This window comes from Hemitrygon akajei, chromosome 20 (genome assembly GCF_048418815.1).
Source record: "Hemitrygon akajei chromosome 20, sHemAka1.3, whole genome shotgun sequence".
NCBI lineage: Eukaryota > Metazoa > Chordata > Chondrichthyes > Myliobatiformes > Dasyatidae > Hemitrygon > Hemitrygon akajei.
The window spans coordinates 51,302,491-51,325,742 of NC_133143.1; the positions used below are offsets into that span (position 1 = coordinate 51,302,491).

The following is a 23,252-nucleotide window of genomic DNA, read 5'->3' on the forward strand; positions in this document are numbered from 1 at the left end:
AATGGCCTTGGATATTTAATGACCACATGAAAACAATACCTTATTTTGTAAAACATAGTTGCTGTGACTTTTTAGGTTTAGCAGCTCCCAATCTGCATTTAAACATGTTTAACCCAGGGTTGCAATACCTGGAGCCAAGCGCATGATGTTCCTGGATCCTCAGCAGAAAATGCAGTGCATTCATTACTTAGGCCCAGTGAACGCTACATTTGTGACTACAAAAGAAACTGTAGGTGGCAGGAAATTCTTGAAGTTCACAGATCACAGAAATTGGTTAAACCACGCAGGTTTTCATAATTAGTTGAATAGATTACAAATATAGAGATGCAATGCTGGATCTTAATTAAATGCTTGTTGAGTCACAGAGAGAGTATTGTGTAGCTCTGCACACTGCGCTTTAAGAAGAATGTGAAGACCTTGGAAGGCTGCAGAAGTACTTTGGTCCAGAGAATGAGGCAATACAGTTTTGTGCAAAAGATTGCACTTTCCTTAGAGTAGAAAATGGTGCAAAGTGATCTGATAAAAATGCTTAAAATCATAAAAGATCTTGACAAAGTAAATTTTTAAAAAAACAGCTGTCCTCAATGGCAGAGAGCCATGGACTAGAGGATTCGGATTTCCAAATTCAGAAAGTTCAAGACAAATGTATTATCAAAGTACTGTATATATATGTCACCATGTACAACACTGAGATTCATTTTCTTGTGGGCATTCACAGTAAGTACAAAGAAACACAATAGAATCAGTGAAACACTGCACCAACTTGGACGTTCAACCAGTGATCAAAAGGCAACAAACTGAGCAAATACAAAAAAAAACTAAGCAATAAATATTGAGACATTAGATGAAGAGTCCTTGAAAGTGAGTCCATAAGTTGTGGGAACAGTTCAGTGACGGGGTGAGTGAAGTTATCCCCAATGGTTCAAAAGCCTGTTCCTGAACCTAGTGGTGTAGGTCCTGAGGCTCCTGTACCTCCTTCCTGGTGAAAAGAGAGCATAGCCTAGGTGGCGGGAGTCCTTGATGGATGCTGCTTTCCTCTGATAGCACTCTGTGCAGGTATAGTCAATGGTGGAGAGGGCTTTACCTGTAATGGACTGGGCTTTTGTAGACTTTGCTGCTTAAGGGCATTGGTGTTTCCATACCAATCCATGTTGCAACCAGTCAATATTCTCTCTGCAGCACATCTAAAGAAGTTTGTCAAAGTTTTAAGTGGCATGCTGAATCTGTGCAAACTCCCAAGAAAGCAGAGGTTTCATAATAACACAAATGTGCTGCCCTCAGGACAGATCCTCTGAAATGATAACACCAAGGAATTTAAAGTTGCTGAGCCTCTCCACCTCTGATCCCCCAATGAGGACTGGCTCATGGACCTCTGGTTTCCTCCTCCTGTTGACAATAATCAGCGCCTAGGTATTGCTGACATTGAGAGAGGGGTTGTTGTTGTGGAACCACTCAGCCAGATTTTCATTCTCCCTCCTATATGCTGATTCAGCCCCACCCTTGATTCAGCCAATGGCAATGAAATGATTGTCAGAAGAACCAAAGTCAACTGAGACAAATCAATAGCAGCATTGTGGTTCGATTAAAGTCTTAGATACAGCAGGAAAGTAGGCTCTTCAGCCCCTGAGTCCACACTAACAATCACCCATCCATTTACATTACTCATACTTTAGTGTAAAGCTTTTTTATCCTCCACATTCTCATCAAGTCCAACCCAGATTCCGCCAGTCACCTAAACACGAAGGACAAGTTACAGGAGCCAAGTCACCTACAAACCCAGATGATTTTAGGACGTGAGAGGAAAACTGTTTCACTCAGGGAAACCCACACTGTCAACGTTCAAAGTAAATTTATTACAAAGTACATACATGCCAACATATACAACCCTGAGATTCATTTTTCTGTGCGCATATTCAATAAATCCATAATAGAATACTAACCATAATAGAATCAATGAAAGACCATATCAACTTCAGCGTTCTACCAGTGTGCAAAAAAATTGCAAATATAAAAGAAAAAAATAATAATAATAAATATTAAGAACATGAGATGAAGAGTCCTAGAAATTGAGTCCATAGGTTGTGGGAACATTTCAATGAAGGGGCAAGTGAAGTTATCTCCTTTGGTTCAAGAGCCTGATGGTTGAGGGGCAATAACTGTTCCTGAACCTGGTGGTGTGAATCCTGAGGTTCCTGTTCTTTTTGCCCTGATGGCAGCAGTGAAAAGGGAGTATTTTCTGGGTGGTGGAGGTCCCTGCTGATGGATGCTGTTTTCCTTTGACAATGCTTTGTGTAGATGTGCTCAATGTTGGGGAGGGCTTTACCCGTGCTGGACTGAGCCATTTCCACTAGTTTTTGTCAGATTTTCCGTTCAAGGGCATTGATGTTAACATACCAGTCTGTGATGCAGCCAGTCAATATAGTCTCCACTACACATATATAGAAGTTTGTTAAAGTTTTTGATGTCATGCCGAATCTTCACCAACTCCTAAGGAAGTAAAGGCACTGTTGTGCTTTCTTCATAATTGCACCTACATGCTGGGCCCAGGACCGGTTGTCTGAAATAATAACCCTGAGGATTTTAAAGCTGCTGATCCTCTCCACCTCTGATCCCCAGATGAGAACTGGCTCATGGACTTCTGGTTTCCTCTTTCCGAAGTCAATAATCAGCTCCTTGATCTTGCTGATATTGAGTGAGAGGTTGGTGTTAATGGCACCATTCAGCCAGATGTTCAGTCTCCCTCCTCTCCCTCCTATCTAATGGTTCATCGCCACCTTTGATTCGGCCTACGACAGCGGTGTGATCAGCAACCTTGAATATGGCATTGGAGCTGTGGTTAGCCACACAGTCATGTGTAAAGCGAGTCGAGCAGGGGATAAGCACAGAACCTTGTGGTGCACCAGGTACAGTTATTACCCCTCAGCTATCCGGTCTGTTGAACCAGTGGGGATAACTTCACTCAACTTCACTCCCTCCATCACTTTCAAGAATTCTTCATCTCTTGTTCTTAATATTGTCTATTTATTTATTAGTATCATTTCTTCCTTTTGGTTTTTCTTTTGTATTTGCACAGTTTGCTGTCTTTTGCATATTGGTTGTTCGTCTATCCGTTTGGATGCGGTCTTTCATTGATTCTATTATGTTTCTTGGGTTTCCTGAGTATGCCCGCAAGTAGACATAAGTCAGGGTTGCACTGTATATGGTGACATATATATATACTTTGATAATGAACTTACTTTGAACGTATTTCCACACAGCAAGTAGTTATAATCTGAAATATGTTGCTTGGAAGGGCAGGGGGAGAAAATTTAGACTTCGATAAAGGAATTGGTAAGTACGGCAAGGTAACCTGGAATGTGTCTAACCCAATTACTCTGACAAAAAAAAAGGCTGATGTGTGCCGGACAGACTGAATGGCTTCGTTTTGAGCTGCAATGGTATCATGAGCGATTCTTTTACTTCACAGTCTTGTCACAGTAGTTGTGGAATATCCCTTTGGGGAAAAAAACAGGACACTTAGACAAACCAAAAATATTTCTCATCTTCAAGGGCATTGGGATTTCTCATAACTGGAGACACTCCTCTTTGCAAGCATACTTAGAAGCAGCTTTTGCAGGTTTAAGACTCGGAGGTTACTGAAATACACGTGAGTTTCTTTACTGTTCTGACCACCCCACCACTCCTTCAGCTCTTCGACTGCCACCTGAATGCTTGTTCTGGCTCTCTCCCTAGTTGTGCATTTATTCTGAAATATGGATGATGGTTTATCTACTTGCAGGATATTTTTTGACTACCAACTTAAAATTTCCAAGTGTGAATACAAACCTTTGCTTCTCCTTAATGCTGTAAATTCTGTTTTCTGTACCCTTGCAGTTCTACCTTCTCTCTGGTCTGAAAATCTAATTAGCGACTGAGCCCCAAATGCCAAGGTATTATGCCCTGGAGTTATCTCCTTCTTTCAGACACCTCTTTGAGCCTTTGACAAAGCTTCTAATTATCCATTTTATAATTTGATTGATGTACAGTTTTCTCTAATGAATCTCCTCCCCAGGTAGAAATGACAAATACGAGAGTACGTCCATTTAAAGGTGAAAGTTTAACGGAGATGTATTGGGCTGCTTTTTTACTGCGACAATAAACATTGTTTTTAGATCCCATTTTTCTTCTCAAAATCCTATCACTGCTGCTTAATATATATATATATATATATATATACATATATATATTTCCATTACATGTATGAGTTAGTATAATTAAATATATGAGAGAGTTAGATAGAGCTCTTATAGATAGCGGAGTCAAGGGATATGGGGAGAGGGCAGGAAAAGGGTACTAATTGTGTATGATCAGCTATGATCACAGTGAATGGTGGTGCTGGCTAGAAGGGCCAAATGGCCTACTCCTGCACCTACTGTCTATTATCATTTATGTCACCATTCAAGATTGTGGGTTACTGTCAATTATTCGAACAGAAGCTACTTTGACAACTACTGTCGTTTTCTGTCAGTTGTCTTACTTGTCACACCAGAGCTTTGGCAATGCAACACCTCTCCTTCGACAATAGCATACTTCTTCCATGCATTAGAAAGTGAACTAACACATTGTTAGGAGAGAACTAGATACTTGGGATTTTACCAATTTTCGGCAAGATAATCCCTGGGATTTCCATGAAGAAGTCTCAAGTATCTGTATTAAACTTCAATACCACATAAAGTTGTTTTATTATTTAATGGGTCAAGTAATTGTGCCTAATTATCATCCAAAACAGCTTTGTAACCCCAGGGTTTTCTGTGAGGTGGGTTTTGGTAACTTCCTGGCTCTTCCAAGTGAGCCAAACTGGAGCATCAGCTGCAGACTACAGAAGATGCAAGTTGTGGTTCAGTTATGTGCAACTGGGTCAAGTGTTAAAAACTGCTGTCTCTCTCACTGTTCTGCCATCATTTATTGTACCATTTTAATAAATTTGTGCTAGCTTCAAAGTAAATTTATTATCAACGCATATATATGTCACCAAATAGCACCGTGAGATTTATTTTTTTGCAGGCATTCGCAGTAGGATAAAGAAGTACAATAGAATCAATCAAAGAGCTAGACACAAAGTGTGTAGTTTTGTTCGACAAGCAACCAAATGTGCAAATAGAAGACAAACTCGGCAAATAAAAAACAAATAATAACCAAAGGATTTTTTAAAAAAAAGATAAATAAATAAATAATGCTGAGAACATGATTTGCAGAATCCTTGAAAGTGAGTCTGTGTGTAGTATTCAGCGATCAGCTCAGCCTTGTGGTGAGTGAAGTTGCCCACAATGGTTCAGAGGCCTGATTGTTAAAGGGAAATAACTGTTCCTGAATTTGTTGGTATGGGACCTAAGGCTCCTTTACTTCCTTCCTGATGGTAGTAGTGTTGAAAGAGCATGGCCTGAATGCTGGGGGTCCTTGATGATGAGTACTGCTTCCTTGTGCCAGCACTCTTTGAAGATGTGCTCAGTGGTTGGCTGGGGGGGAGGGTCGGGGTGGGGGGGCTTTCCCTGTAATGAACTGGGCTTAATCCAACAATTATTGTAGGCTTTCTTCTGTTCTTCGGTACCGGTGTTTTCATACCAGGCTGTGATGCAACCAGTTAGGGTACTCTGCAGTGCGCTTCTTTAGAAGTTTACCAAAATCTAACATGACATGCCGAATCTGTGACAAGAAGGGTTCTTGTTTCCATATGTACATTATATAGTCAAGACTATTAAAATTAACAATGAGAAAATTAAGACCAAAAATAATTCATAGGCCAGTGAGTTGGATAAACCTGTAAATACTTGGATGTTGTTTAATTAATTCAACTGTTTACAAGGAGGAAGTGATACAGTTTTTGTAAGTATATGGTACATATCTGAATCTGTCCAGCTAGTCAAAATATACTCATGTGCTTTATTCAGAACTGATTCCTTCTGTGGAGAATTTGTTTAATGGAATTAATGCAAGGTTACTGAAAACGTGTGGCTGATGATTGGCACACACTCTGTGGCCTGTCTCTGTGCTGTATTTCACTATGGCTATCTAAGGATCAGGATAGGGGTTGGTCTTGAGTTTCCTCACCTTAACAATAGTCTCAGCCTTTTCCTTGACCTATTACATCCACCCCATCTGCCGTCAGACCTTAATAAACCACTCGTTTCTTCAGAAACACACAATTGCTCTTCTGGAATTTAGAATTGTGCTTCTAAATTATGCTGATGGATATATTCAACATCCCTCTAGAACAATATATTGTCCCCTCGGTTTTCAAGGCAGCAACCATGATTCCAGTGCCAAAGAAGGTAACAGTGTCCTGCCTAAATGACTATCATCTGATGGCATTAGTATCAACCATTATGAAAAGCTGTGAGCACATGGAGTACATTAAATCCTTTCTCCCAGCTACGCTGGACCATTCCCAGTTTGCTTATTGTTCAAATCAATTCACTGAAGATGCAATAGCCTCTCCCCTCCACACTGTCCTGTCCCACCTGGAAAATTGGTTCTCATATGCCAGACTGCTTATAGATTTCAGTTCAACATTCAACACCATCGTACCCCAGAAAATGGCGGGGTAACTGTCCTCACAGGGTCTCAACACCTCCTTCTGCAATTGGATACTGGATTTATTAACAGTAAGGCCACAGTCAGTCTTTGCGGGCAGCAACATCTCTAGTCCCATCACACTGAGCACTGGGGCTCCCTGAGGCTGTGTGCTCAGCCTGCCACTGTTCACACTGCTGATGCATGACTGTGTTGCAGGATCCAACTCAAGCCCTGTCATCAAGTTTGTGGATGACAAAACAGTGGTTGGTCTCATCAAGAACTGTGATGAGGTGGAGTATAGAGAGGAAGTGGAGAAGCTGATGGATTGGTGTGAGAACAACAACCTACGCTTGAATGTGGAAAAGACAAAGGAAATCATTGTGAACTTGAGGAAGGTGCAGACAAACCATCCCCTCTGCAAATACATGGCTCCTCCATAGAGAGAGTTACGTGCACCAAGTTCCTGGGAGTTCACGTCACAGTTGACCTCATCTAGTCCTTTAATATCACCTCCCTGAACAAGAAGGCACAACAGCTCCTCCACTTCCTAAGAAAATTGAGGAAAGTAAGGCTGTCCCCCAACCTCCATTTTAACTGCATTTTATAGAAGCACCATCGAGAGCATCCTATCTGGTACGGGAGCAGTCGAGCATCGGACAAAAGACTGTGAGAATAGTTGAGAGGATTCATCAGGGACATTTATCAGGAGCGCTGAATACACAGGGCCTTTAGTATTATTACGGATCCCACCCATCCATCCAGCATTTTGACCATCAGGCAGGAGACTCCGATGCATAAAAACATCAACGGTCAGGATAGGAAACAGTTTCTTCCCCCAGGCCATTAGGCTTCTGGACACCCTGAAGCATCATAGTTGAAGTGTCACTGGTTAATCTGTTCCGTACTGTACAATATTTAAAACTAATGCACTTTTACTCTGTTAGTTATGTCTGATTCATCTGTAGATTTTATCTTTTCCTTCATAAGTTATTGTGTGTTATGTGTACCAATGTGCTTTACACGCTGGTTCAGCAAAATATCTCATTTCTATATACATGATATGATTATATATATTATAGACATGTATATAGTTAAATGACAATAAACTTGACTAAATACCCTTCTCATGCTTAGAGATTTTTTCCTTAATGGCAGTTACAATCAAAGTTTCATATTGGTTTTCTTTATCCACCTTTAAAAACGTAATAGCGGCCCAACTTCTTAAAAACTCTCTACCTTTGAAAATCTGCAGTGAGATTACATGACACGTGCAGAGAACTGGTAATCTTTCATTGCTTAGTTAAGTATTACTTTATAATCTCCAGAAAACCAGGAGAGTTTTGATTGTGGGATACCACAAGGATATTTAGTGGGACCCAGATTGATTTCAGATTTTCAGAACTCTTGGATATTACTCCTGTTATGTTTTATAATTTAAAAACATTAAACCAATTAAAAGGAAAGTAAGACAGATGGGAAATGCAAGTCTAACTTCACTCTTTGTTTTTAAGTGAGGATCACATGAATCACATGGTAACATGATAACACACACAATTCACATACTTATACATATAAACTGTAATAAATTATTTAAATGAACAAGAATGTTTAATCAAACTATATAATATATAAAAGATTACTCAAATATTACTGAAATATTAAATACACAACTATTAATAAACTGATTCATTTTAATTTATGTTATATGAATGTTGCACTGTGGAACAGTACGTTTTTCAAAGAAGCAAATGAGTTTAAAGGAAAAGCAAGAATCAGAATCTGGTGATTTAAGATGGAATGAAGGTAACAGTGATTTTAAAGGAGTGCGGGAAACGGAGCCTCACATGCATGGGAATACCACAACTTTACATCTCCTCACACGGTCACACACCCACCCTGGCTTGGAAATAACTTACAGTGCGTTCATCATCAGCAACGCTAATTTGTGGAATGCCAACCCAGCAGATTGTTGGACCTTCAACACACAGACAGTTGAAGAAAATGGACCATCACCACATTTTCAAGCACAATTAAGGATGTGTATTAAATATTGATGTTATATTATGGGAATGGACATTGAAAGGTTTGTATTAGGTAATTGCCTTAGATTATTCTGCTTCCAGCTTGCTTACTGTTTTATTTTCTTTATATTAAGACCATAAGACATAGGAGCTGAATTAGGCTATTTGCCGCATCGATTCTTTTCTGCCATTTTGTTATTGTGGATTTATTTGTCCTCTCCTGTCTGCCCATCCTTCCCCACCCTCCGACCAATCACGTATCTATCAACCTCTGCCTTAAATATACATAAAGACTTGGCTTCCACAGCACCCTGTAGCATCAAACAACAGAGATTCGCTACTCTCTGGCTGAAGTGATTCCTCCTCATCTGCCTTCTAAAAGGACACCCCTCCATATTGCCCCGCCATTAAACCTCATCTGTGAAACCGACGCTGTGGCTTCAAACACAAAATGCTGGAGAAACGCAGTATCTACGGAGGGGAGTAAACGTCATTACAGATATGTTGTCTATCTGCAAGAAGTAGCGACTGAAAGAATTGTATATTTTTGTTAGATAAAGAAGCTAGTGTAGTCGCGCGCAACGCGCTACTAAAGGAACACACGGAGGCAGAGAGAGCTGAACTCAGAATGCCTTTACTGATTCAAAATCGCACGCTTAAATCTCCCCTCCCTTGGGCCCCTGCGACCCACGGGGTGGACGTGACATCAGACTGTCCCCAGAAGGTCCGCCCCAAGCGGGTAGTTCCAATCGCGCTTCCGCGTGTCTGCCTGCGGCTCCCGATGGCGGTTCGAGTCCCGTGTGTGCGGGCCGCCACACTAGTACCAGCCTTTTTTTTCTCTAACTCATCCATTTTATCTCTCACCCATCCGGTCCTGATGTATTAGTGCTATGTGTGATAGTTATTATTGAATATCCATTTTTTGTTTTTTTTTTATTTCAGGTTTCCAATATCTGCAGCATTTTGCTTTTCTGTGCCAATATGGGATGTCTACATCGGCTTTGAATTAAAATCAGCTTTAACGTGACCTTTTCAAAGAGTAAAATGTCCCATCGAGTTTGCCTTGCCATTCCATCACGGCTGATTTATTATCCCTTTCAACCCCATTCTCCTGCTCTCTCCCCATAACATTTGATGCTCTGATTAATCAAGAACATACTTAAATATACCCAAAATTAATCAAGAACAAATGAACCTTTGCCTTAAATATGACTTGACCTGAACAGTCGCTTGTGGCAAAGAATTCCACAGATTCACCACCCTCTGGCTAAAGAAATTTTTCTTCATCTCGGTTCTAAATGGATGTCCCTCAATTCTGAGGCTGTGCCTCTGGTCCTAGACTCCTCCACTATAGAAAATATCCACTGCAAATCCATTCTACCTAGGCCTTTCAATATTCAATAAGGTTTCAATGAGATCTCCTCTCATCCTTCTAAACTCCAGTGAGTACAGGCCCAGGGCCATCAATCACTCCGCATATGTTAACCCTTTCATTACTGGAATCATTACTGGAACCTCCTCTGGACCCTCTCCAATGCCAACACATCTTAGATAAGGGGCCCAAAACTGATCACATTACTCCTAGTGCAGTCTGACCAATGCCTTATACAGCCTCAGCATTACATCCTGGATATTATGTTCTAGTCCTCTTGAAATGAATGCTAACATTGAATTTGCCTTCCTTACCACCAACTCAACCTGCAGGTAACCTGTAGGGAATCCTACACAAGGACTCCCAAGTCCCTTTGTACCTCAGATTTTTGAATTTTCCCCCCATTTAGCAAAATGTCCATGTCCTTATTCCTTCAGCCAAAGTGCACGACCATAAACTATATTCCATTTGCCACTTCTTTGCCCAGTCTCCCAATCTGTCTATGTCCTCCTGCAGACACCTCGCTCCCTCAACACTACCTGTCCCTCCACTTATTTCTGTACAAACTTGGCCACAAAGACATCAATTTCCATCATTCACAAACGAGAAAATGTGCCGATGTTGGAAATCCAAACAACAGACAACAATGCTGGAGGAACTCAGCAGGCCAGGCAGCATCGATGGAAAAGAGTGCAGTTGACATTTCAGGCTGTGACTCTTAATCAGGACTGGAGAAAAAAAGATGAGGAGACAGAGAAGGAAGGTGGGGGGAGGGGAAGAAGAAACACTAGGTGAAACTGGGAAGGGGGAAGGGGTGAAGTAAAGAGCTGGGAAGTTGATTGGTGAAAGAGATACAGGGCTGGAGAATGGGGAATCTGATAGGAGAGGACAGAGGCCATGGAAGAAAGAAAAGGCAGAAAAGCACCAGAGGGAGGCAATGGCAAGGTAAGGAGATAAGGTGAGAGAGGGAAATGGGAATGGGGAACGTTGAAGGGGGCATTACTGGAAATTCAAGAAATCAATGTTCATGCTATCAGGTTGGAGGCTACCCAAACAGAATATAAGCTATTTCGCCAAGCATCTATGCTCCGTCTGCTGGAAAAGGCAGGATCTCCCAATGGCCACGCATTTTAATTCCACTTCCCATTCCTATTCTAAAACGTTAGTCTGTGGCCTTCTGTCCTCACCTGTCAGATTCCGCCTTCCCCAGCCCTGTATCTCTTTCACCTATCAACTTCCCAGCTCCTTACTTCACCTCTCCTCCCCCTCCTGGTTTCACCTATCACCTTGTGTTTCTTGCTCCCCGCCCCCCCCGCCACCTTCTTACTCTGACTCCCCATCTTTTTTTCTCCCGTCCTATTTAAGGATCTCAGCCCAAAACATCGACTGTACTCTTTTCCATAGATGCTGCCTGGCCTGCTATATTCCATCATACAAATCAAGTACATATAATGCGAAAAGATGCACTCCGGCACTCCACTAGCCAACCACAAAAGGCCCCGTTTATTCCCACACTTTGCCTCCTGCCAGTCAGCCATTCTTCTATCCATACCAGTGCTTCTCCTGTGATACCATGGGTTCTTGTTAAGTAGCCTTATGAGCAGCACCTTGTCAAAGTTGTCTGAAAATCCAAATAAACAACATCCACCGACTCTCCTTTGTCAATCCTGCCAATTATTTCCTCAAATAAATCCTTTTGTTGCTTTAATAAAGCAGCAAGAAACAAAGAGGGGAGGCTAGTTCCTATGATGTGCTGAACTGCATTCGCAATTCCCTGCGGTTTCTTGCAGTCATGTGCAGGGCCGTTGCTTTACCAAGCCGCTGTGCGTCCAGACAAAATACAGCCTTTCATTCGTTAGTGCCCAGATAAGGGAGAGCATCCGATGAGCCAACTAGATCGATTCATTCTTATTGTAATAAAGAACTTTGTACAAACTATTTCTACAGTGCCAAATTGTGACAGACAAGTCATGATGGCACAGGAGAGCCCCCTGCTGGTGGAACACAGCTCCAGCAGCCCAAGATCATGCAGAATCTCTGACGCTGTCTACATGTTTGCTCATTCCCCTTGTTACCATATGGGTTACCTTCTCGTCTTTTCATGCTCCGAAGAATTGTTAGTGACTTATCCAAAGTCAATTGGTCCCAGTGTATGTGAGTGAATCTGGCGGGAGTCAATAGGGAAAATAAAATGGTATTAGTGTAGGATTAATATGAAAGGGCATTTAATGGTTGGTCTACATTTGGTGGGTTATGGACCCTGTTTCTCTATTACATGTTTCTATAACTCTAATAACCTATTGAAACGCTTATTAGAGATTCATAATTCTCACTAAAAATAAGCTCAACGGAATGAATGGGAAAGTAAGTTGCCTGCCTGGAAATTTAAAACTGCCAAAGTGGGTAGGTAGCTGTAATGAAGGGAAGGACTCATGGGGCCACAGTGTGTTTAGTGCAGGTGACGAGTGAGAAAACAGATGCAGCACTGCCTGAGTGGACACATGCCCTGTCCAACGAGGCATTTAAACTGAATATGCGGAAGGGAGAATACATATTGGGGAGGGATGACGGGATTCAGCTCGCCAGTGGGACTTGCTACCTCCAGTTCCCATTCACCGACACTTGCTCGAATTGGAAGAAAAGGGCTCAATCTGGTGATTCTGCTCTCAGCAGAGCCAGAGGGTGGAACGTGGTGAGACCTCAGCAGTACGTGGGTCTCAGAGGGCATCCTGCTGCGGCAGCTTTTGTCTGGGATGGAGCCTTCCTTCATGTCAATGCTGGGAAGCTTCGCCTAACAGTTTCTAAGCATCCCTGATATTTAGCAACTACCAGAAAGTGTTAAAATTGCCGTGAATTAAAATTAAAGAGATTATCTTTGCTTGTCACAGGTACATCAAAACATACAGTGAAACGTGGTGATGTGTTAACTACCAGCACAGTTCTAACATGCGCTGGGGTTAGGCCACAAGTGTCACCAGGTGCCAACATGGCATGCCCACAACTCACTAACCCTAACCCTAACCATATGCCTTTGGAACGTGGGAGGAAACCCATGTGGTCACGGGCAGAACTCACAAACTCCTTCCCAACAACAGTGAGAATGGAACCCATATTTGTGTGCACTGGTGCCTGTAAAGCATTGTGCTAACTGCTACACTATTATGCCACCTCTATTATAATATAGGGAAAATCATTAAAATATCTTAAAGTATAATATAAAGAAAAGAATAAATGGTATCTTTTTTTCCATTTGAAGAGGTACTCCAATCCTGTGCCAGGTCTGACTGGTCTAGGATTGAATCAGAATCAGGTTTATTATCACCGGCATGTGACATGAAATTTGTTAACTTAGCAGCAGCAGTTCAATGCAATACGTAAACTAGAAAAGAAAAATAATAATAAATAAGTAAGTAAATCAATTCAAAATATACATATATTGAATAGATTTTTAAAAAGTGCAAAAAACAGAAATACTGTATATTAAAAAATGTGAGGTAGTGTCCAAGGGTTCAAAGTCCATTTAGGAATCGGATGGCAGACGGGAAGAAGCTGTTCCTGAATCGCTGAGTGTGTGCCTTCAGGCTTCTGTATCTCCTACCTGATGGTAACAGTGAGAAAAGGGCATGCCCTGGGTGCTGGAGGTCCTTAATAATGGATACCACTCCCTAAGGATGTCTTAGGTACTTTGTAGGCCAGTGTCCAAGATGGAGCTGACTAGATTTACAATCAGAGCTGAATTCCCCAATACAGTGCTGAGGAATCCTAGCTTGACTGACAACCTCAGCATGTCTGCCTTTCTGCAGCACCACAGGACAGAGTTGACCTGTAACACAGCAGGTTAACAGGTATAACAGCCTCTGTCACACATAATCTTATCCTGAACCTACAAAGGTTTGGTGCAAGTCTAATGATCAGATACCTTGGAACAGCTGAGCACCAGTATTTCTGGCCACAGCCAATATCTCCATAAGAGTCCAATATATACTGTACCGTGAGAAGAAAGTTGTGAAAGTGAAACATACTCCTTGTACCCTCTGTGTTGGTTTGTGTTATTTTGGAACCTCAGGATATTTCAATACATTTTATAGCCAACAAGGTATCTAATATAGGAAAGGCAGCATCTAGTTGTAACACAGCAAGCCCACATTAAGCATTGATTGAAGAGAAGGTATTGCATTGTACACTGGGGATATTTCTCTTGCTTTTCCTCATAGAATATTTTACATCAACCTGAGAGAGTACTCGGAGCTGAAGTGTAATGTTACTGAAGGATGGAACCTCCAACTGTGCAGCAGTTCCCCAGTATTGTGCAGAGCACCAGACCGAATTCTTTGCACAGTTTTCTGTGCTGTGACAGGTTTACAGACTTTTGACTCCGAGGCAATCCACTGAGCCACAGCTGACGACATCCATCGACATTATTTTTTGCAGACAAGATCATTAATTTTGTTAACATGCTTTTTATATTTTTCAGGGAACACCACAGCAACTGAATTCAGGGTGTGCTCACCATTTTGACAAAGCAAGGAATTGCTGCAATGAGTGCCAAGCAGGTGAAGCTTTTTCTCCTCTTGTCTGTAAGATACATAGCATTACCACTGCGGATATTTGTTGTGGCATGGACATTTACACATTTCGATTATGCTCACAGTGAAAAAGCAGTTTCCTCAAGGAGTACAGGTTGAAAATTCCCCTGTTTTCCCACCCACTCACACTGCAACTCCAGCAGCAGAGCTACTGAAGGGTTAGGCAATTTAAAAAAATATCCTTAATTGCTTGCATGAAACTCTCAGGTGGCTGAGAACAATTAATGCCCTGGCATCATGTTCAGCCTCCAAAAATTGATGTCAATGGAATTGAATTTTGGAAGGAACTGCGACCTCCTCTTGAATCTGTACGATTTAGTGCAAGCTGCCTGAGACACATTTCCATACTGAATTCTCAGCTGTTGTGCAAAGTGGACAATTCCTATTTGGACCATCATGGGAAGAGCCAACAACAAGGTAGATATGGCAAGGGATTATGGCAAGATTGGTCCTCAAGTTAAGGTCACAAATTGATGGTTTCAGTCGCATAAGAGAAGACCTGGTGAAAATAGATTGAGAGAAATAGCTTACGGTTAAACATCAGCATTTGTCTCAATTCTAAACTGGGTCCACGGCTGTGGGCTGCAGCCATCGGGCTCCTGGACCGGCTGCAATGTTGAACTGGCTACGTGGCTGTGGACTTACTTTCAGGAACTCTGTAGTTCACATTCTGTGGATCGTTTCCTTTTTCTCATTGCTTGCATGATTTCTTCTTTCTTTTTCACACCTCGGATGTTTAAGCTGTCTTTGTGGTGTGGGCTTTTTCATGAATTCTATTGTGTTTCTTTGTTTTGAAATCTCAGTCTTTGCCGGCACATTAAGAAAAGTGTCTGCCAAGCTAAAAAGAGCCTTGAACTGTCAACGTAGTCTTTCCCTTTCTGGTGATTTTTAGTAGGGCACATCAGCCTTTGGGGTCTAACAGAGCATTTTGTTTTCATTTAAAGTGTCCCCTCATAGGGTTAATGGGTTAATTTCTTGTCCTTTTACCATCATCTTTGTGCTTTGACAATATATGCTGTATTCTCAGTCTGATGGCAACTTGCTCCTTTTACACAGTTCTGACCTCTTTACTGCTAATCCTGTTCCAATTTCAGGAGGCCCTGTTATCATGTCTTCTGTTTTCTCTCTCTCTCAATCACTTATCGGTTTATGGTGCCACATTCCTTCTTGCGTCATATCAAATTCAACCTATATTAAGGCAATAGATGGCTTTGTTCTCCTGATGCAGCCATGGCCAACAGTTATGCTGAAGCCCGAAAACACAAATAAGCAGTTGGAACAAAGAATTTTCCTGATTAAGATGTTACCTTATTTTCTGTGCATTTTACATTAGTGGTCGCAACGGGAGCCTCAACTGTGGGATGAATCATTAAAGTAGTGTGTATTTCACGTAAAATGGGAATTGAGTTCTGTTTGGACAACTGCCGCATTGAATTCTGGGAAGCAATCAGGTTGAATGAGTTGTTGTCTTGATTGTTTCTGTAGTGCATGTTGCATTGTGGGTATTGACTGTCAGGGCTTCAGCGTAAGGAAGACTTCCTTTCATCATAATAATCTACTCTAATGCATTTGGCATAAATTAATGCACTGACCTCAGATTTGACCCCATCTGCTTTCTCCTTTCCCAAAATGTGTCGCTGTCCTATAAGGTGTACCGATGTTAACATTGGATACTTTTTTTCAGGCTTCCATCTCTCAACTCCATGTACGACGGAGAAACCGGTTGAATGCAGACCTTGCGGAGAAGGCGAGTACCTGGACCACAATAATTCTCAGACAGAATGCTTGAAACAGGTGGAGTGTGATGAAAGTTAGTATCTACTTGTAGACTGGTCCAAAACCAAGCAGTTGCTAATGTAATAGAGTGAACAGTTGGAAAATAAGTAATAACCTGAATTAATCATTTGAAAGGATAAATTGAAATCCATCATGGGAGCTGGGAGCGGGGGAGATTTAAATTTATATGATTGTGTAAACAGGAATTTCAAATTAATGGTATTGATGATGGTGACCGTGAAACTACTGCCCAATAAGTTGTCATAAAAACCCATCAGGTCCAATAATGTCCTTTAGGAAGGAAATCTGTTTCCGTTCCCTGATCTGGCCCCTTTGTGCTTCCAAATCTGTGGTCTAGTAGTCTTCATTGCCCTAAGAAATGGCCCAGGAACTTATGACCATAATTGCAGACAATTACAAAGTTGTTACCCTTTGAGAATGATTCTGAAAAGAACGCAGAACTGAAACATGTGCATTGCACATTTGTCTCTGTGTATACAAGTGCCTGTTGGCTTAAGGATGTAACATTTACTCTAACCTATATAAGACAGTCTATCCAGCATTAGACAAGTCTTCTCTTCTTGGGTAGTGATGCACCATCAATAACTCTCCGAGACGTGAGGCGAGATATCGGCTTTTGTTGGCTGGAAGAAAGAACAAGCAGCAATTGACCACCACACTGCATCCTGGAGACTGAGGGCAGGGCCCAGGCTCCAATCGCCTTTATACCGGGTGGGGTCCGTGGGAGGAGCCACAGGAGCAGTCAGTGGGGGGGGGGGGGGGGGGCGTGGCGTGTCCAGACAGGTATCTGTAGTTCACCACAGGTAGTACTCTGAGGAAAAGGATATCTTATTCCCACTCCAGTTCAATGGACTGAAGTAACGAGTCCTCTCCAGGATCCATAAATGCTGCTTCCGTGGGGTTTGAGTGGGCAGGTGAACGTGCTGTTAGGATTGTTGTACTTTCCTTTCACTGTTGCCACTTTTCTTCCATCGGGCCCTCATCCGAGAGACACAAAGTGCTTCTCAACTGTCCTTGTGCCAGTTTAAGCAGCTTTGAGCGAAGGATTTTCATAACTCCAGTGATTTCATTGAGGATTTTACATTGGGTCAAGGTTTAAAATGTCTCATTGCCGAAGTGTTCACTTTGTCCTCCTGCAAGTAGAACAATCGTTTCTGGAATCAGGCATCAGCCAAATCGGGTTTCAACTGGTGAGGAGAAGACAAGGAGCCTGTAAAGGCACATAGCTAGTTTAAGTGCATGGACAAGGAATTGATGGAATATAATGCAGCAAAAATAGAAATACAACACTAAAGCACAGAACGGGCAATTCTGCCCACAATGTTGTGCCAACCTTATAACCTACCCTAAGATCAATCTAATCCTTTCCTTTACAGAATCATCCATTTTCCTATCATTGTGCCTATCGAAGAGTTTCTTTAACGACCCTAATGTATCTGCCTCTGTCACCAATCCGCAGGGCGTTTTGTGTACCCACCACTCTGTGTAAAAAAACTTACCCCTGACATCCCCTCTATACTTCCCTCCAATAACCTAAAAAATAGGTTATTCTCCGAGGAAAAAGATGAGAATACAAAATATTGTAGTACAAGACAGTACAAGAGTCCTTTTAGGGCATGCAGATCCAGCATTGGTGTGAGAGATATGAAGTTAAGATATTTTGATATTTTTAGGCACTAGTGCAACAACAGCTGAAGTACAGCGTACAGTTTTGGTGTCTCTAGTTAAAGGAGGAGAAGTTTTCATTTCAGGGAATGCAGAGAAGGTTTGATCAATTAAGAAAGGTTGAATATGTTGGCATTAGAATTTGGAAGACTGAGAAGTGAACTTATTGAAACATGGCATCCTCGGGCATCATAAAGTCGATGCGTTGAGGATGTTTCATTGGTTGGGATATCTAAAGTGATGAGGCATATTGCAGAAGGGATTGCATATTAAAAATGGATGTGGGGAAGAATCTCTTCTGACTTCTTAGAGTTTTCTATCCAAGATAAATGTGGAGATGGTGTCAATGGGTATTTCCAAAATGGATGTTGATGGATATTTGAACTTCAAGAGAGTGAAGGAGCAAGGGAAGAGAGCAAGAAATGCTAAGATTCAACCATCTATGACCTTATTGTATGGCAGAGTAGATTCCAGGGGCTGATTAGCCAAATCTTGCTCGAATTTGTTCTGTTCTGATGTCTATATAAACTTTGATCTTCATCAAAGGATGCACCATAGATCCCATCAGAGTCCAGAATGGCGTCTGCCTATATATCTTTGATCCAAGCATCTCCTCAATATTGCTTGCTACAAGGCTTCAATTGCTCTTCCAGCAGGCTCCCCACTGGAGGGCAGAAATCAACAGGAATAGAAAGCTCATAAACCTTCCCTCCGGAACTAAGATCACTTCAACTCGACTTACGAACACACAATGCAGATTAAGTCACGTATACATATTTATTATGTTCCCGGATTTTCCTGTCTGTCGAAATCTGACCCCAGTTGCCCCCTTACCTGTCTCTTTGGAACCCCGGAGAAATGTCTGGTGAGGACCAGTGATATCATGGGTGAAACATCGATTTCATTCAGCTACCCAGCTGAGCCATGGTGACACCTGTTACATAGGGATGGAATTTGCTGAGTTAGAATTGAACCTGGGCAACAATGAGAAGTAAGAAGCATTAGCAAATTAAATTGATGTAGGAAGTCTTCCTATTAACAATAAAATGAAACAAAAGTATGTTTTATCCAAGACTCATAGAAGTAACTTGTTGATGTACGTAACAACCTCTTGTATCAATGAGTTGCTAATTTATCTTTTATTTAACTCTTGTTTTGTAGTATTCTAAGTAGTTTTAAAAACAGCAAATATTAGTTTTTATCACTAATGGCAGATCTGTAATGGATATACCATGCACAGATATAAACACTGTGTGAGATGGCTAAATGCGATGGTTATACCATGCACGGGTATAAACACTGCATGAGTGTGGTCGCTTGTTATTATTGTGCCTGAAGATATTTTGTTTACTTCACAGTGAAGGGATTTGAGGTTCTCCGTATAGGAGATGCAGTGACTGCTACGCAATGCACATGCAAGGCAAATTACCACTGCTCGCAGGACTGTGAATACTGTCTCAGGGACAACCCCTGCTTCCCGGGGTTTGAAGTGAAAGAAAAAGGTGAGCAAGTGTGTGAAATCCTGTTCTTCTTCTCTTTCCGCAGATGCTGCCTAAACCTGCTCAGTTTCTTTAGCATTTTCTGCCCTCTTAACTTGTTCATTGGAAATTTTACTATCAATCTATGCAACACATTAACAAAAATTGATTACAGAAATGCTGAGAAGGTCCATGTCAGTCTGCTGTGGACTGGGAGAAAAGTACAGCTTGAGGAACAAGATAGCAATAGACTACGAAAAGCAAACACAAGAGATTCTGCAGATGCTGGAAATCTTAAGCAACACACACAAAATGCTGGAGGAACTTGATAAGTCCTCCAGACTATCAAATGTACTCTTCTGCAGAATAGGAGAGCCCCGGCTCATTGTACCTTGTGCTCAGATGACCCTTCTTCACACTGTTCTCTCTAATGTCAGGCATTCGTTGGGCATTGATCACTGGACAATACAAGCCTCTTGCATCAAATGCAAGTTAAAACAAAGGACTGAAAGTCCTGTCTTGCAGGGCAGATGCAGTACATTTGGCAAGCAATATACTTGAAATTAGATGGCTAATTTATTTTCATAGCCAGAGTTGAGAGAGATGATTACTGAATAATGGCTCCCAATATACCTCTGTCAAAGCCATGGTGTACTTAAAACAGACTGTCTGATGGATACTAATTTCATTGTTCATTATAGTAACCAGCAATCATTTTTAGGCAGGTTTTGGATCTGACAACCTCAGCAAGCAATATAGACAAAGTACCATTAATTACTGCTATACTTTGGAATGATTTTCCAGTGTGTTAAAGAGATTTTATGGCAGGACAATCAATTATCTTTTCTTTTAAAAAAGGAGAGGGCTTTAATCACCATGAATTCTAAATTAGAAAATTCAATGCACAATTGCTGTCTACTCATTAGTGTTAAAGACACTCTTTCTGCCATGACTTAATTGTACTATATCTTCAGAATGGAGCCATCGCACTTCAACTCTAGCACATGTCTTAGTGTGCTGATTTAAATGAGACATTGCTATCTCCAAACCAACTTCCATACTGCTCAGTGGTAACTGAAAATTACCATTTTGAAAGTTGACATTATTTATAGACTATATAATCCTTAAAGAAACCACGAATAAAGAAAGTCTAAAAGGTGTCTTTAATATTATCTATATATTTATAAATCAGATACACCAGGTAGATTAAGTATTAATACTTCTCCTGTATCTTAAAACATTTTTTATCTCAAGCCTGTTCCCATGGTGACTGTACCTCATTGACTACATGTGGTAAATTTTACGTCAGTTGTTATCTGACCTGCTGGGTCTCCCTGCACACGTTAAGGCTTAAGGTCACTGACCTTATGGCAGAACTGGAAAAAGTTAGAGGTAGTGCAGGCTATGTTAACAAGTGCTGAACAATTGGGAAAGGCGGTAGGGATCTCGTGTTACTATCATTGGGCAGGAGATACGGAAGTCTTAGAGCACCAGGTTCAGGAACAGTTATTACCCAACAACCATCAGGCTCCTTAACCAATGTGGATAACTTCACTCGCCTCAGTTCCGAACTGATTCTACAATCTACAGGCTTATTTTCAAAGACTTTACAACCCATGTTCTCAGTATTTGTTTTATTATTTGCACAATTTCTCTTCTTTTGTACATCGTTTGTTTGTCAGTCTTTGTTTATGTATAGTTGCCAATAGTATCCCTTCTGAGGAAATTAATACTTCTTCCAAAAAACACCCACTGCCAGTTGCAGCGCAGTCTGGAAACTTTGGGAGGTGTTTGAACAACCTACAGTCACTTCTGAATGTGTCCAATCAGGTCACATGATGTCTGAAGAGTGTTCAATTAAATCACAAGCAAAGCAACACCATAACTAGAATTAGAGGTCATAGGTTAAGGATGAAAGGTGAAATAATTAAGGGGAAGTTCTTCACTCAGGGACTGGAACGAGTGTGGAATGAGCTGCCAGAAAAAGTGGTGGATGTGGGTTCAATTGCAACACTAATGAGAAGCTTGGGTGAGTATAGAGATGGGAGGGACATGGGGGTCTGTGGTCTAGGAGTGGGTCGATGGGAGTAGGCAGAATAACGGATTGGCACCTGTGCTGTAGTGATCTATGCCTCTATAACACAACATACGTCTGCTTGAATTGTGAGTATCCAGGATTGGGTGAAGTTATACCCTCCTGCTTCAATTACATGCAAATGTACATTGAAAATATCATGAAGAGTCTCCCTGATGCTGGGAAAATGTCAGCCTAACATGGATCAAGTGCTTAAGTGCCCCATCGGTCTCTGATGCAAAATGATTGCTAATGCAGCATGAAGTGTACTACAAAACTAATATGCAAATTGAGTACAAAAATGTGCAAATGATGTAAATTTTAAGAACTATCCATCTAACTTGTTCCTGTTTCGAGGAGAACTCACTGACATTAAAGCTTGCTTCTCCTGCTGTTGAACCGAGTTCAGGTTTAGCTGTCATTCGAGCATACGCACATGTCCTGCTAAACAAATCAGCTTCATCTCGGGCCAAGGTGTAAAACACAGTACATACAGCTGCACAGAGCACAATGCAGCTGCTTGCCTGGTCCAGCCCCAGGTAATCAAACCCACTGCAACAAGTTTTAATTGTTTCTTTAGTGATATGGCCCACCTGTCACAGCAATGGAACTGTGATAGAGTGCAGACTTTTTTTTCCCCATCTCATGGACAGCAAAGGATTTGTTTCATTTTGGTGCATTTCTTTTGGACATTTCATCAGAATTTAGTGGCATTCCAGAACTTTTTTTTTATAGTTATGATCCGCATGATCAGAATTGCATTTGGCTGAGTTTGGTAGATGGCTGTTTTAAATCACTGTAGCCCATCTGGTAACATCCACCTCTCGGGAACATGCTTCAGACATCGATGGTTTTCCTTGCGTTCCAATTTCTAAGAAATGTGTTCTTACTCCACAGCAAACAGGAAAGCTGATACTGAGTGCAGACCGTGTCCTCCAATGCATTTTTCAAACGAGACGTCATTTACGGTGAAGTGTGTGCAAAGGACAAAGTAAGTGCGAAACAACGAAAATCATATTCCTTCTTTTTCTAAAAAAGGATATTCCAAAATACAGAAATGAGTGAGTCCGGATTCCCCAAGGTCTAGGGAAATGCAAGATGGTCCCACTGAAGTGAATAGTATTTTGGGACAAATAGACAGAGGTATGAGATTGCAGTGGTTAAATTGCAGGACTAGCTCCCAAGTTCTGCCTTGGCAGCTGGGGCAATGTTTCCTCTAATTTTTAGTAGTCAGTGTGCGCAAAAATCTTATGTCGGACGAATTTTTTTCCTGTGACAGAGGTATGTGCGCACTGAATGCACATATGGCACGGTTTATGTAGGTTTACAAAATATTTGACATAAAACTGCACAGAACAACAACAAAATAACATATGTATTTAAGTCACTCAGTTACTTTTTCTCTCTCCTGTCTTTGGCATTTACCCATTCTCTGTAAACTCTATCTAGACTAATAGAACTTCCATCCAATTGATAGCTTTTGATTCTCATTAACATATCCAAATGACATTCACCTAAACGGTTTCTCAGCTTGTTTTTGAGTTGATTCATTAGGCTAAAACCTCGCTCACAGTCCGCACTAGATGCAAGAAAGGTTCCCCCAATGTCCATCAACTGTGCAAGGTTGCAAAACTGTTCATTTTGAAGTACAAATGCGACCATTTGAGCAAAGTTACTTGCCAAATGATGCTTCAAGAAGTCAAGTTT

General features: G+C 41.3%; 1 protein-coding gene across 1 annotated transcript in view; it reads left to right on the plus strand.

The window, feature by feature from the left end:
• The window catches only part of LOC140713938 (uncharacterized), a 53,453-nt gene that overhangs the window by 5,085 nt on the left and 25,116 nt on the right, over positions 1–23,252 (plus strand). The window contains exons 2-5 of the mRNA XM_073024633.1: positions 14,420–14,498; positions 16,216–16,341; positions 19,352–19,495; positions 22,443–22,536. Coding sequence (XP_072880734.1) covers positions 14,420–14,498; positions 16,216–16,341; positions 19,352–19,495; positions 22,443–22,536 — 443 coding nt within the window. The remainder of the gene's footprint in view (positions 1–14,419; positions 14,499–16,215; positions 16,342–19,351; positions 19,496–22,442; positions 22,537–23,252) is intronic.